Here is a 13,634-nt window from a genome sequence, read left to right on the forward strand (position 1 = left end):
ATTTCCATGCACCTTCAGGGTAATTTTTCTGTAGTGGTATTTGATAGCGCTCAGTTCTGTACAATCTTTAACAGTGAAGCTAATGATAGTTTTGATTTAAATCTTTAAAAAATCTATTTGGCAAAGGTTGTTTTTTGGGGATGGGAACTCATCGTTTTCCTCTGACACGTTGGACATATTCTTCTCTTCTTAGGATGCAAACAGATGTCACATTTATCCTGGGACAAGCCATTTATCCCAGGACAAAGTGCAGTTTTACAGATGCCTCATCCATTGTCCTGGGATAAATTCTAAAAAATCTTCCTGGATAAGAGGTAATAACCATTTATCCCAGGTTCTTACAAAGTATGCCTGTACAGTTATTTTGGAATTGCATCATTGAATCAATAGCGAAAAAATGGCACTGTATTCAGGTGCTCACTAAAACCTGGTTAGAAGTGTGATGTGTGTACACACCAATCCCATTTTTGTTCTAGGACAAACACAGGCACAACTTATCCAGAGGTAAATGCAATGTCTGTTCCTAGCCTGAGTGAGCATGGCCAAAGTAAAAGGGGTGCAACTTTGTGGATAAGCACTTATCTTTCCCTGACTGACATTTTGCTCCAGTGCTTTGCTGGCTGAAATATAATCCATGTCTCGAAGCTCAGCTCATCACACAGTCACTTCATTTTGCAGGGGAAAAACACCAACAACTCCTTGTCCCAGAGAGCAGGCAGTACGTATTCCAGACCACTTAAGCAAAGGAGAGCAGGCAGGCATGCTTTAGCAGTCTGTTCTTAACAGACTTGTCCAGCTGATTCACAGATTGCAGTTTGCATTGTTGTCAGTCCCTTGGCCTTGAAGACCACAACTTGTACTCACCCTGCTATAATTTGTTCCTTTCAGAATGAAGGAATACTGATATTTCAGTGCCTTTGCTCATCACTGCCAGACCCCATTTATAATCACTTTGAAACCATTTGTGCCCAATTCTGATCTAATCAAACATTTTTAATATGAATAGCAGATTTGAAATCTCACCACATGGGAAGAATACTTAAGATATAGCCCAACGTGTTTGTTAGCTCCTAAATTTTCTTGTCAAATTTACTACATTGCATTAGACATTTTTAATTGACCAGAGGGGGCCCCAAAAGGAATACTATAAAAAGACATTCAGTCTTTGAACAAAACCACTATGACCCACACACTGATGCCATGGATAAGGGATTGAAATGGCACTTCCCATGAAGCACTTTCACAGAAGCAGCCTCTGTTTTGTGGGGGTTTTTGAGAAATTCAGAGTCACTGCCTGCATATGCTTTTAACAGTTTTCAATACTACTGTTGATTTTCCTTAGGCCTCAGAGTCCTTCATCATGCAGAACAGAAGAATGGGATGATCTGCAGGGCAAGGCACTGTCCAGTGCTCCAACAACACTTGTCTCGACCACCAAAGGTGATCTATAGAGAGCAAACTTTGTGGTTGCATATGTGGTCTAGGGTCCTTCAATCTGGCAGAGGTGTTGTTTTTATCTTACTCCTGTCCCTCATGTCCATGGGTTTCTCTCCTATTATACTCCTCATCACTATGTCCAGGCCAGGGAGAAAAGAGCTGAGAATCAATTGCTTGCAATGAAAGAGGAAGCTCATTTTATTCAATATGAAGCAGCATTGAAGTATTGTGACTAAATCTGCCCTTCCTCTGTTAAAAACTATTAGAATTCTGGATCCTACGGACCTCCCAGACCATGCTTGATGGTAGTTAAAGCAGAAAAACCTTTATTAGGGTGATAAAACAGTTCTATAGAGGACTAACAGTAGCTTGGAGCTCTGTGTCTACCTGACTTTATCAGCTACCAGTCCTCTTCAGGGGAGGGATATAATTACATCACATAGGTTGTGGGTTTAAATGATCCTGACTTCTCTGGGCTTCTCTATATTACAGAGGCAACATATTCCAGCTAGGACAGCAGCAAAAATTCCCTGCTCACCTGTGCCTGTAGTACACTCCAAACAAGTATACCTGTGAAGATGCTTGGAGGAGTACTTTATCTCCAGCATGCTTGAGAACAGGCACAGGGGAGAAGCCTTGCCAGCTTATTTCTTTGCCTATGGACGAGAGTGGGTGGAGCACTAAAGCAGCCCTCCCTTCCTTGGAAAAAGTTGTTTAAGAAGAGCTTGAACTAATGAGAGAGGCTTTGTTTTCTGATGGAGTGTCAAATGCTGATAACAGCATTAATGCTCTGTTACCAAGGCGGGGTGCGGGGGGCAGAACCCCTCCCTAATCAGAGCATCTTGTTGGGGCCTGGCCACAGCCCCCTCAGCTCAGCATTGTGGAAGGGAAGGGTGGGCCGCTCTAGTGCCCCACCCACTCTCTCGTAGCAGAACTTAGGGCTTCTGACCTTTTGGAAGGAAGCACAGGGAGCAGCTAGTATTAAGTAACTTCTGCATGGCTCCTCTCCCTTCCCAAAGTGCCCTTTTAACTTACAGATGAGGCTCCCAGTTTCTTCAATCCTGCTTAACAGCTGACCCTGTGCTCCACGGCAGAGTGATGTGGCAACAAGTTATGAAGTAGGAAAACAAAAGCCTGTCTGCTGAAAAACACTTTACTCCTGAGGAGGGTTTATACCAGGGGTGGGCAAAATACGAGCCGCGGGCTGGATTTGGCCCATGGAGGGACTTTGTCCAGCCATCGGCAGGTCCCTCAGTCCTGCCTGGCCCAGGCACCATCTCATTGTGGCACGTCCTGCCACCGCCTGGGCACACAGCAGGGCTGGGGTGGCTCCACAGCTGGACTGCCTTTCCAGGCAGCCCAGGCAACAGCAGCTCCTTTCTGGCGCTGCTGCCACTGTCCCCAGCCCCACAGTACCAGTGAGGACCTGCTTGTAGCCCCAACCCATCCCGTGCCTGTTGCGGACTTGCCTACTCACACTGAGCAGCTGCAGCAACAGCAGCACCAGCAGGGCAGAAGTGTGCTCAGCCTGGGGGAAGAGCTGCCCCTCCCCCTCCCCACTGCCCGGCACTTCCTGCAGTAGCCGTGTGGAACCTGTGCTGGGCTGCCCTGTGGCTCCACTCCTGTCACCACTGCCTCTGAGCTGCCCAGTGGGGCAGCACAGAGGAGCCACAGGGCAGCCCAGCACGGGCTCTGTACAGCTGCTGCAGGAAGCACTGGGCAGCAGTGAGCGGGAGGGGCTGCTTTTCCCCCATGCCAAGCACACTTCTATCCCACCACTGCTGGTGTTGCTGCAGCTGTTCAGCGTGAGCAAGCGAGTCTGCAGCAGGCATGTGGTGGATTGGGGCTGTATGCAGTTCCCCACCAGTACCACAGGGCTGGGGCTAGCAGCTGCTGCCACCTGGGCTGTCTAAATAGGCAGTCCAGCATGGAGCCACCCCAGCCCCCGCTGCATGACCCGGGGGTGGCAAGGCGCACCACGGGTGGGCAGTGGGGAGAAGGGGTAGGGGCCAGGTGAGGGCTGTGTGCACAGTCTGGCTGATCTACTCCTGCCAGGGTGAGTCTGGAGCCAGCACAGGGTGTGCTGGGGCTGCATGCTTTTGACAGTGACAGGAAGGTGCTGCAGGCTGCATGGGCTCTGGGGCTGTTGCTGGGTGGGTGCTGACTGGCTGCAATCATCTCTGTATACACAATGCAAACACACACAAATCAGGACAAAAATATCTTTTAAAAATAAAATTAAAATAATTTATTGTTGACATTTTATTTTTTGTATATAAATTGGGTTTTTTTCTGGTTCCAAGATGGCAAACCCCTTTCCCAAAAGGAGTACTTTTGGGGGCAAGGGGAGAGACTTCTGGTGGCAAAGGTCAGGGGTTAGGGGGCGGGACTTCCAGGCCCAAGATGGCAACCAGGGGGTAAGGTACCTGTCAAGGGGTGGGGTTACCCTTGCAGCCCTTGACAGCTTGCCAAAACTCATTAAGTGGCCCTCCAGCCAAATTAATTGCCCTCCCCTGCACTAGACTCTTAGGCTTTTGGACTTCCAGCTCTTTTCTGTAATCAGTCATTAAACAATGTTGTCTCCATAACTGGCCAGGAGGGTGGACTGAGTAGACATCCTATACAGCACATCAGCTGTTTACAGAGTTCTTTTACAGTACCTTGAAAATATACCCTGACTACAGAGAGATCATGTCATAGGATGAGAAAGTACTTTCATCTCTATTTCCTGGTCTCTTTGCTGAAACTCCCAACAAGGCTTATTTAAATCACCTGTGGTTCTAGACTTTGAGATATGGACATCTGTCCCCCGAAAGTCAGCCGAGACCCATGCAACTCATATAGTTTTAGCCACTGAGCAGCCATCAGATGGTAATTTTCAGATGGCTCACTACTAGCCTTTACCAGATTTGCACCAATAACTTTGAAGCACATGGCTTTGCCATCCTCTTTCCTGTCCCCTGAACTTTCCTGTTTCCTTACCAACAATGCAAGTCTGTTCTGAAATGAGAGAAAAAGAACAATTAACTTAGAAGCTAGAGACAGGAAACACAGTTCTTAGGGCTTTGCAAGTTTCAGTAAGGATTTGGTTTTGCAAGCTCAAAACCAGTTGAAATCTCATGCTGGGCCTATTATATATGAGGTGTCAAATTTCAGGCATATAAATGGTAAAGACACATATCGGGCCCACCCCTATGTTTAAAGAAAAAAATAACAGCCTAATTTGGAACATATTGGTGACTGAAATTAACAAGTACGTCAGCGTTGCTTCAATAAAGCTGTGATTACTGTAATTGGGACCAGAACTGCACTCGCACTGCAGACTGTACAGGAGTTTGTCTCCCAGGGAGGCTACCAGAGACTTCAGTGAAGAACCATAATGGTTCCTCTCCCCTAGTACATGCTGCCTTCTCCCAGATAAGATCTTCAGCTTCTCTTCCAGGAATCACAATGCATCAACTCATTTCAACAGCAAAGCTGGGGTTAAACTTCTTGAGTCCAACAAGCATAGATGGAACATAGAAGGGTGCACTTCAGCAGTCCATATGCCACGATTCAGTAGTGGCCATAAAAAAATGAGGAAATTGACAAAATTTGATTCATTCCATCAGCGGCAACCAGCTCTCATGGACTCTACCCCCAAACTGACAAAACCACCACAGCCCCCCCCATCAGTGAGTGTGGGCCTTATTTTCTATTGTCATTTCCCCTTTTCTTTTCCATTTCCCATTCCCATTCTCTCGCTCACTCTTGCTTTTGGTCTCATCTATTCTCTTAGACCTTTTTTTCTTTTACAATTTAATTTCTTCCTTTCAGTGCAAGGGCATTTTTCTCTTCTCCTACCCATGGCCCTACAAAGGTCTAACACCTCTCATTTCCTTTCTCTGGAGTTGCCTTTCAACCTGGAAGTAAGATATATCAGAAATGCTCGATTCACACAATCCCAAATCCACTACTACTCCTTTGGAGAGAGCAAAAGGATTTGCTGTCTCTGACCATAGTAGAGAGGACTGCTAGGCTCAATGGCCAAACTATAATTACTGTATATACTGGGGCAGACAATTATTAAGCGGAGGCCCACTTAACGAGTTTTGGTGAGCTGTCATGGGCTGCAAGGGTAGCCCCGCCCCTTGACAGGTGCCTCACCCCCAGTCAATATCTTGGGACCAGAAGTCTTGCCCCCTGGGGTTTGTGAGGAGCTATATGGGTTTGTGTGGATGTGGGTAGCAATGCCTCTGCTACTTGTCCCCTGGGAGTTCCCCGTGCTCTCCTGGGGTCAACCCGCCTCCCCCATGCACACTGTAAATTAGCAGTGCAGAGAACACCTGCATGTGTGGTGTGCAGTGCCTCAGACAGGTCTGCAGCGCTGCATTACACACATCTGTGATCGTCTGTATGCGCCTTAGGCTGGTATTCAAGTTGGGCTGGCACCTACAAAGGTAACATAGATTCTGTTAAAATAACTTGATGCCCTTCTCACCTTTGTTTTGATCTAGGACATGTCATTTTGGTGGTTTCACCTACTATTCCTCCTCATGCATACGCTGATGTGATTTCAACTTGCACTCAGAGAGGGTTTATTCTGCAGGGAATCAGGCAGCTGCGGCTTTCGCTTAAACAAGCCACTGTGCTTCGCATGACAACAAGTCAGGTATGGGACAAGGATTATCAGGACAATTCTTTTCAGATACTAAATATGTAAATTGAGCATTTCCAGTAGTTCTCCAGCTAAAACCTACAATCCTGATTTTTGTAAAGAATTTGAGCCTGATTTTGAGATATGGCTGTTCTGACCCCTGAAGATTGGGCTTTCAGCATAGCCAAAGCATGCTAATGTATATTTATTTGGGGCTGATGCAATGCAATTGTTATGATGTCAGATAACAGCATTTGCCTTACATCATGATGCTGCCACCTGGTAAAACAGGATCATTATGCAAATATCCCAAAGCCATCACTTTTTCATCCCAGAGGGCAGTGTTTTAAAAATCACAACCCTTAAGGCTTCATGTTACTAATGTGACGTTTCATCTTGGAGAGGGAACTTTTTCAACAGCTGATTCCTAATTTGGAATGACTGTATTGACAAACCCAGTTTAGAATTCAGTCCCAGGTGAAACTGAGACTTCTGAAAAGAGTACAAATATTCTGATTCATTGGCCTTGCCTTATTTTAAACTGATTATTTCAGTTACTCTTCTTCTGCGATCACAGAGATGGCAAGCTTTAACACTGAGGCTAAAGTTCTCAGCACAACATGTGCTCATAGAAAAGGATGGGAGAACACTGGGATTTCTGCACTGTGCCATTTTATTATTCCATCCGAAACCAAATGGGACAATGAATACCATGTGCTTGCTAATGGGAAGCTGTTTTCTACAATGATAAGTGTGCTTCAGACTGGAGCTGCAATGGTAACATTCAGTATCCTTGGGTGAATTCTGTGCTATTGTTTTCTCACCCCAAGAATGTGTGAGCTGACACCCATCCAGTAACTATTCTCAAGGAAACTCATTACCTCTTCACTAGCCAGCCAGCTCTCAGGTTCCCCTACATGCCTTTTTTATGAACAGTGCTACTGGTTGCTCTCAGAGATGATTTTTCCTTGTGCTTGAAAATCCCATTAACCCCCATTCTGTCCACCCCTTTCTGTCCCTGCCAGTGGAGAACGTCCTGCTCCCAGTGAAGTCAAATGTGAATGTTGCAATTGATTTCAGTGGGAGTAGGATCAGGCCATAATTTTGTGAAAACAAATATGATTTCTAATCAATTACAGTGTCATCAGGAGGGAATTCCTCATGACTAGAGGGGTGGCCATAAGTGACTACATAGCATTGCAGTTCCTCACAAATATTTCTTAAGTTAGTACCTTTATGCATACAAATGTTTCCTACAAGTATGTATTCATATTTATGGTCAGGACGTTCCCAGAAGTGTTCCAGCCAGCCTTTATTCTGATGCTGTTTATACCATTACATTGGTTGTATCTGAATTAGAATGCAGTAGATATTGTAACTGTTATTAGTACAGAATTTTTTTATCAAAACAAAGATATGCAAGAATGATCTTAATTCTACACACCTTACTCCAACAAAATGCCCAGAAAAGCAAATGAGACTTTTGTTTGCTAACAGAGACATCCTCTAGTAAGAGTTGGCATGTGCGCCCAAGGGAGGACATGAATTTCCAGAATGCTGTATTTTCTGTTTCACCAAGAAAATGCTGCACAAGGACCCTTTTTTCTACTTGATTTTCTTCAGGTCTCCCTCTGAATAACACTTTACAGAATAAATCCTTACAAACTAAAAGCTATAGCCCAAATGTCCAAATCTATGCTGAGCGTAGGTTCCTAAATCTACAATGGAGCACAAAAGGTCCGCTTTTCGGAGATGAGGATCACTGGCTACTTCCAGCACCTCAGCACCTCCGAAAACCAGTCCATGTGTATTGAGAAGATTAAATATTAATCTGTGCATTTATCTGGAGGCACTTCAGTTTGAGAATACTGACTTTATAATTTTAGATGGCTGTATTTTGCCCTAAAAAGACTTCAAGTCCACCTGATAGGAGTTCCTCAAGAGAAGAATTTCCATCTGAACCACGTTTGCACTGTCTGATTTTGCTGCTGAGAAAAGAGAATGTTGGCTATCATGTTCCTGCATTAATAAAAGGTAAAGCCATTATTTCTCAGGTCCTCAAAGAAAACGGTTAGTATTTGTGCATGCATCATTCTGTATTATTCTTTGAGTAACTGTCCACATATGCATTCAGACTAATGATTGTGTCTCATGCCCTGAGACTTTGCCTGGAGAATTTTACTTTAGCTGTACCTGGAGAGTGCACCGCGGTACATAGATTCCTTGTGGCTTCATGTTGAAGTGATAAAGGGTGTTGCATGCTTCTTGCTTTTCAGTTCCCCTCAACCACTTGGCTGAAATAGATCTCACTGCTCAGAATTTGCAGCCCTTGTATTTTCTTATTGATTATTGTACCCAATCTCTTCAACTATTGCCTTTGTTTGGCTTATGTTTTTTCTTTATCTGTTTTTGCTTCCCTTTGACCCTCCCATGGGAGAGGAATGACTGCTTAACCTTTAGGTTGAGGAGGTGTCTTGGTGCTCCTTTACCCCACTCTTTTGCCAGTGCTCCATTGTTGATGCCATGGGCAACCACCATCTTGACTCATTATCTTCAGTCCTCAGCATTTTTTTCTTTCTTTTGGTTGTTTGAGAATGACTGGGTTTTTGCCATGTCTACATCTCATTTGCTGGGGTTCAACAACTGTCCCTTTTGAAATAAGGCTATGTTGGCATCTGATGGACACTCTCAGTACCTCTTCTGCTGTAGTGAGGAATATGTACACAATAAATATTCCATCTGCTACTTTTATAAGATACAGACCCAAAGGGAGAAAGAAACTAGATTGAAATTATTAATCCTGGGGAAGTCCATGACTGTATCTTTGGACCCAGGTTCCACAAGACCAATTCCAGTGGTTGAGGCCTACCTTCCTCTCCACTGGTAGGCAGGAGGCGTAGTCCTCAGCAACAAAGAGCACTCTCTAAGGGAATTGCTCACTTGCCATATTCAGCAGGGTGATTCTCCAATTGCAAGTAGTGAATCCAGGAATGGGGCAAGGGGGTTGCAGCCCTCCCACACTTTGGCTATACTGTGCCTTGAGCTCTGAGCTCATTGCCTGGTCAGTGCAGACTCTTGCGAGCCCTGACCTCACTAGATGACTGGGGCAAGGTCTGACCAAATCCCCTGTTTTCACTTGGCACTGGAGCCCAGGGGATGAATGCTGCCCTTCCTTTCTTTCACTGTCTTTGCTGAATTAAGCAGCAGGAAAACTGAGAGGACAAGTGGTGGTGGCAATGTTTGCCCTCTGGGCTCTGAAGCCACATGGCAGCAAGGACTCCATGGAGACCCTGTGCCAAGAGCTCATATACAAGAAAGCCCAACAGAGGTTCAGTTGCACTACTGCACCCACTCTGGATGCACCCCAGCCAATTGCTGTTTGCATTAGAAACCAACTGCAGATACTCCCTCTGCCTGAAGAAGGGTGTTTGTACAGGAGGAGCAGGAAGTGAGCATCACTTTTTATCCCCTTGATGTTGGGCCATAAGAAGAGGTGGGGCCAGCTCAAACAGGGCAGTTATTTCTGGTCAAAGGCTCAAGGTGTGCAAGTGAACGATATACCTCATACATCTCCAGTTTTTCTTTTTGCTATGAAAAACTTTTCATAATGGTAGAGCCTGACTTTAGCCTTCACTAAGTGACACACGTCTCTATGTATATGCATGAATCAGCTACCATCATTTGGTACTCTGTTGCAGAATAATCAACCTAGGTTGTCATTTGTACTTGTTTCTGGCTTGAATTTGTCTGCCTTTACTTCTAGCTGTTGATTTTTTATCTTTCTCTACTAGGTTAAAGAGCTGTCTAGTACCTAGAATTTTCTCTCCTTGAAAGAACTTGTTTATTGTAAATGAGTCACTTCCAATTTTTTGATAAGCTAGATCAAGTGAGTTTAGTTCCTTATTGTAATAATAATTATTGTAATTCTCATTGTAAAACAATCATTGAAGCCTCCAAAATAATATTTGTGGCTATTTTCTGCAGCCTCTCCTATTTCTCAGTGCCCTTTTTAAAACACAGACACCAATACTGTGCGTAGTATTCTAGTATCAGTCTGGAAAATCTCTCAGTTCCACTCACTGCTCCTTTCTTTTTCCATACCAGAGTGGCATCACAACATGACAGTGTTCATATTAAGTTATTTATCCACTATGACCCCATAATCCATTTCAGAGTTGTGCTTTCATAACTGGTACTTTGTGTTCTTTCTCTTACTGGGAAGCCTTTGTGAAGTCATGAAGCTATATGACCTATAAAATCTCCAAGTGGTGTAAAATACAATAGACCATCTGCTTAGCAACTCAGATTTATATGAGCATATCACTCCGAATCTTTTCTCTGGCACATGAAGTACAATTCATGGACTTTATCCTGACATAAAGAGCAATCCAAGTGATTGGTCTTAACTGTGCAAGAGAGACATCTCCTTCCACAACCATGACATCCCACAGGTTCTTTCTCTCTTCCTTATCTGTGGAGAAATACGGACAGACTTCTGAGTATAGGAGCTAAAACTTGCACTTCATCTAAATCTAGATTCTTGTTCTTAAAGACATTAAACCAACAGATCTCACTTTGTTCATTACTAAGCGCAAAACTCATCTCTGTAGCTTTCCACTTCCTCATACACTTAAAATATGTGCACATTACAAACTGCAATGTTGTATCCCTCTAATAGCAAGCTACAAATGAGCTACCTCAGGTACTGGAAACAGTCTAGCAACAGCAGAACAGAGCTCAGCTCAGGTTACTTTACCCTGATGAGAAGCAAAACAAACATTTCCTCTCCCACCGTTCTCCCCTAGGGGAGAGGATGAAGAAATAAATGAGACTGATGTCACTCACATTGCTTAGTGCTCTCACAAGAAGTGCTTTATTGAATGATAACTACAGTATAAGAATCTATAGTGAAGAGAAGAGGTGGAGACATGCACTTAGATGAGGAAAGAAACAAAAAGGACTTGTGTCCCATGTCAGCGGACAGGAGAGAATCCTTGGTAAAAATGCTGAGTACTCAAAGCCAAAAATGCTGAGCACCGAAAGGTACACAAAGGTTCCTAGCAGGATTTATAAAAGCAACATAAGCAAGTTATTTTCCTAACCCCTATCTTTGATGCTTTTGAAAATCCTTTTCATTATCTATCTGTATCTCTAGGTGCTTAACATCCTTTAAAAATCTGTCCCTGAGCAGCAACTACATTGGAGCAATGGGAGCTGCTGCATTCCTAGAATCCAGAAAATTAGGGCACATATGTATGTGCCTAAATCAGGACTTTGAAGCTTAACTGTAGGCACATGAAAAAATCTTGGCTCTTAACATCTGGGTCTTGCTTCATGTGTATATGCAGCAGCAGGCAATTCTATGGGTAAGATACTCAGCTAATGTAAATCAGCATCGCTCCATTGTCTCCAGTGCAGCCGTGCTGGTTTACACCAGTGGAAGAGCAGATGCTTTATTTTTTTGATGTTGGTATTCATTATTTGTACAGTAAACAGGGTTGTTTTTGCTTGTCTCTGTTCTTATTCTGGTCTCTATTTGAAGGCAGGAATTTGGAAATCCAGGTCATTAGGTTTCCACATGACACCAGATATAATGTAACCCAGGGGTCAGGAACCCTTAGCATGCATGTCAGAGCCTGGCATGTGACGCCATTTTGCTCAGCATGCCATAGCCAGCCTGGACTCTGGGCAGCTGCCACCAGCTGTGTAGCCCAGGCTGCTTGGAGCAGGTGGCCAGGAGGCTGCAAACCCTGCTGTGAGTAGCCCAGGCTCCACAGCTGGAGGTACAGCCAGCCCAGAACCCGGGCTGGCTGCAGCTGGGAGGCTGGAAGCAGCTGCACCAGGCTCTGGAGCCGGGTTACCGGCTCTGAGCTGGCAGCAACTGCATGTGTGCCTCAGAGTGCAGGATAAGGAAGGGGCCAGGGCAGTGCAACCCCAGCCTCTGACCACTGTCTGCCCAGAGGTGAGCATGTATCTGCCACCAGCAACAAGGGTCAGGCCTCTCACAGCTCCCCCATGGTTGCCCCTGGCACACCAAGTTATGGAGTGTGTCAGGGGTGGTTTTGGCACTATGGCCAAAAAAGTTTCTGACCCCTAATGTAACCCTTTGCCCTTTTCTATCCTTGTCTAGATAAGGCTTTCAAAGTGCTTTACAAACAGTTAGGGCTCAGTTCGGTTTTGCTTTATGAGTAGGTTTCATATATTTCCAGCTCCAAAAAAGAGGACACCTGTTAGGGGGACACCTCACTCCCAACCCACAGCCCTCTGGCACTGCCAGTGCTTCTCACTCCTAACCTGCAGCTCCCTGTCCCTGCTGCTGCCCCTCACTCCCAGCCCACAAACCCCTGGCCCTGCTGGTGCCCATCACTTCTGACCCACAGTCCCTTGCCCCCCCCAGGCTATGATGGTAACCCTTAGTCCCAACCTGCAGCACCCTGTCCCTGTTACTGCCCCTCACTCCTGACGCACAGACCTCCGACCCTGCCAATGCTTCTCACTCCTCATCTGCAGTTCCCTGCCCCCTAACGCCATGCTGTTGCCCCTCATTCCTGACCTGCAGCCTGCCATCCCTGCCAGTGCCCCTTACTCCCAACCCGCAGCCCCTTGGCACTCCCAGTGCCCCACACTCCCAACCCACAAGCCCCCCTCCCCATGCCCTCACTCTCAAGCCACAGCTCCCCAGCCCTGCCAGTGCCCCTCATGCCTGATCTACAGCCCCCTGCTCTCCCTAGCCCTGCCAGAAGGTCTCCCAGCTGCCCCTCTCCTGACTGGGCTGGAGCGCAATGGCTCTGATTTGTGTGGGTAGCAATGGAGCAAGTCAGACCCCGGCACAAGTGGGAGGGAGGAGGAGAGGAGGCATGTGGCACCCCGCAGCCTGGGCTGGGACTCCTGCACTGCACTAGGCAACCTGGCATGGTACCCCCAGATAGCATCTCCTGGCTGCTCTGCCCCTGCAAACACGGGCACTGTCCCCTGTGCTGCTGGCCTGGCCACAGAGTTCCCCAAAGCCATCAAAGTCCCCTCTCTTCCCCCTGCCCTGTCCCCCATCCCCACCCCTTCCCCTGCTGGAGGAGCAGGCATCTCCCCCCTGCTCCCCCTGCCCAGCCCCAGCTGCCAGGCACTCACCCATCCTCACACACCCCTGCCACACAGACACACACATATACCTGCACCCCTCCCTCCGCTCCCCATACACTTATCTGCTCCCACCCCCTTGCTAGTCTGCATGCTGCTCTCCCCAATTGCTCCTCCCAGCAGAGTGGTGAAAATCCCAGACGTTTGTTCAAATTTCAAAAAATTGCCTGGATGGAGATGGGAAGACCCAAAAACAGGACATATCTGGGAAAACCTAGACATATAGTAACCCTATTTATGAACCTAAATGACAGACTCAGCTGTGTGATTGTAGGTTTCGGCACCTACCCACAGTTTGTGATTCAGCCTTGCCCATGTAGGCAGACTGAGTGTGCTCAGTAGTGCTATGCTCCAACAGGGCAGTTGTGTGTGGAATGCAGGCACCCAGATGTGTATATAAGTAGGGCCAGATTAAAGCACAGGCAAA

The 13,634-nt window shown here is 46.2% G+C and overlaps 1 protein-coding gene across 6 annotated transcripts in view; it reads left to right on the plus strand.

The window, feature by feature from the left end:
* Nucleotides 1-13,634, plus strand: part of CUNH16orf71 (chromosome unknown C16orf71 homolog) — a 250,942-nt gene that overhangs the window by 149,044 nt on the left and 88,264 nt on the right. For all 6 annotated transcript variants that reach the window (XM_019507572.1, XM_019507575.1, XM_019507573.1 and 3 more), the window contains 3 exons: nucleotides 1,343-1,440; nucleotides 5,934-6,088; nucleotides 7,960-8,107. In XM_019507572.1, the coding sequence (XP_019363117.1) occupies nucleotides 1,343-1,440; nucleotides 5,934-6,088; nucleotides 7,960-8,107 (401 nt within the window). The remainder of the gene's footprint in view (nucleotides 1-1,342; nucleotides 1,441-5,933; nucleotides 6,089-7,959; nucleotides 8,108-13,634) is intronic.

Source organism: Gavialis gangeticus, unplaced genomic scaffold (genome assembly GCF_001723915.1).
Source record: "Gavialis gangeticus isolate Ggan-Ray unplaced genomic scaffold, GavGan_comp1, whole genome shotgun sequence".
Lineage (NCBI taxonomy): Eukaryota > Metazoa > Chordata > Crocodylia > Gavialidae > Gavialis > Gavialis gangeticus.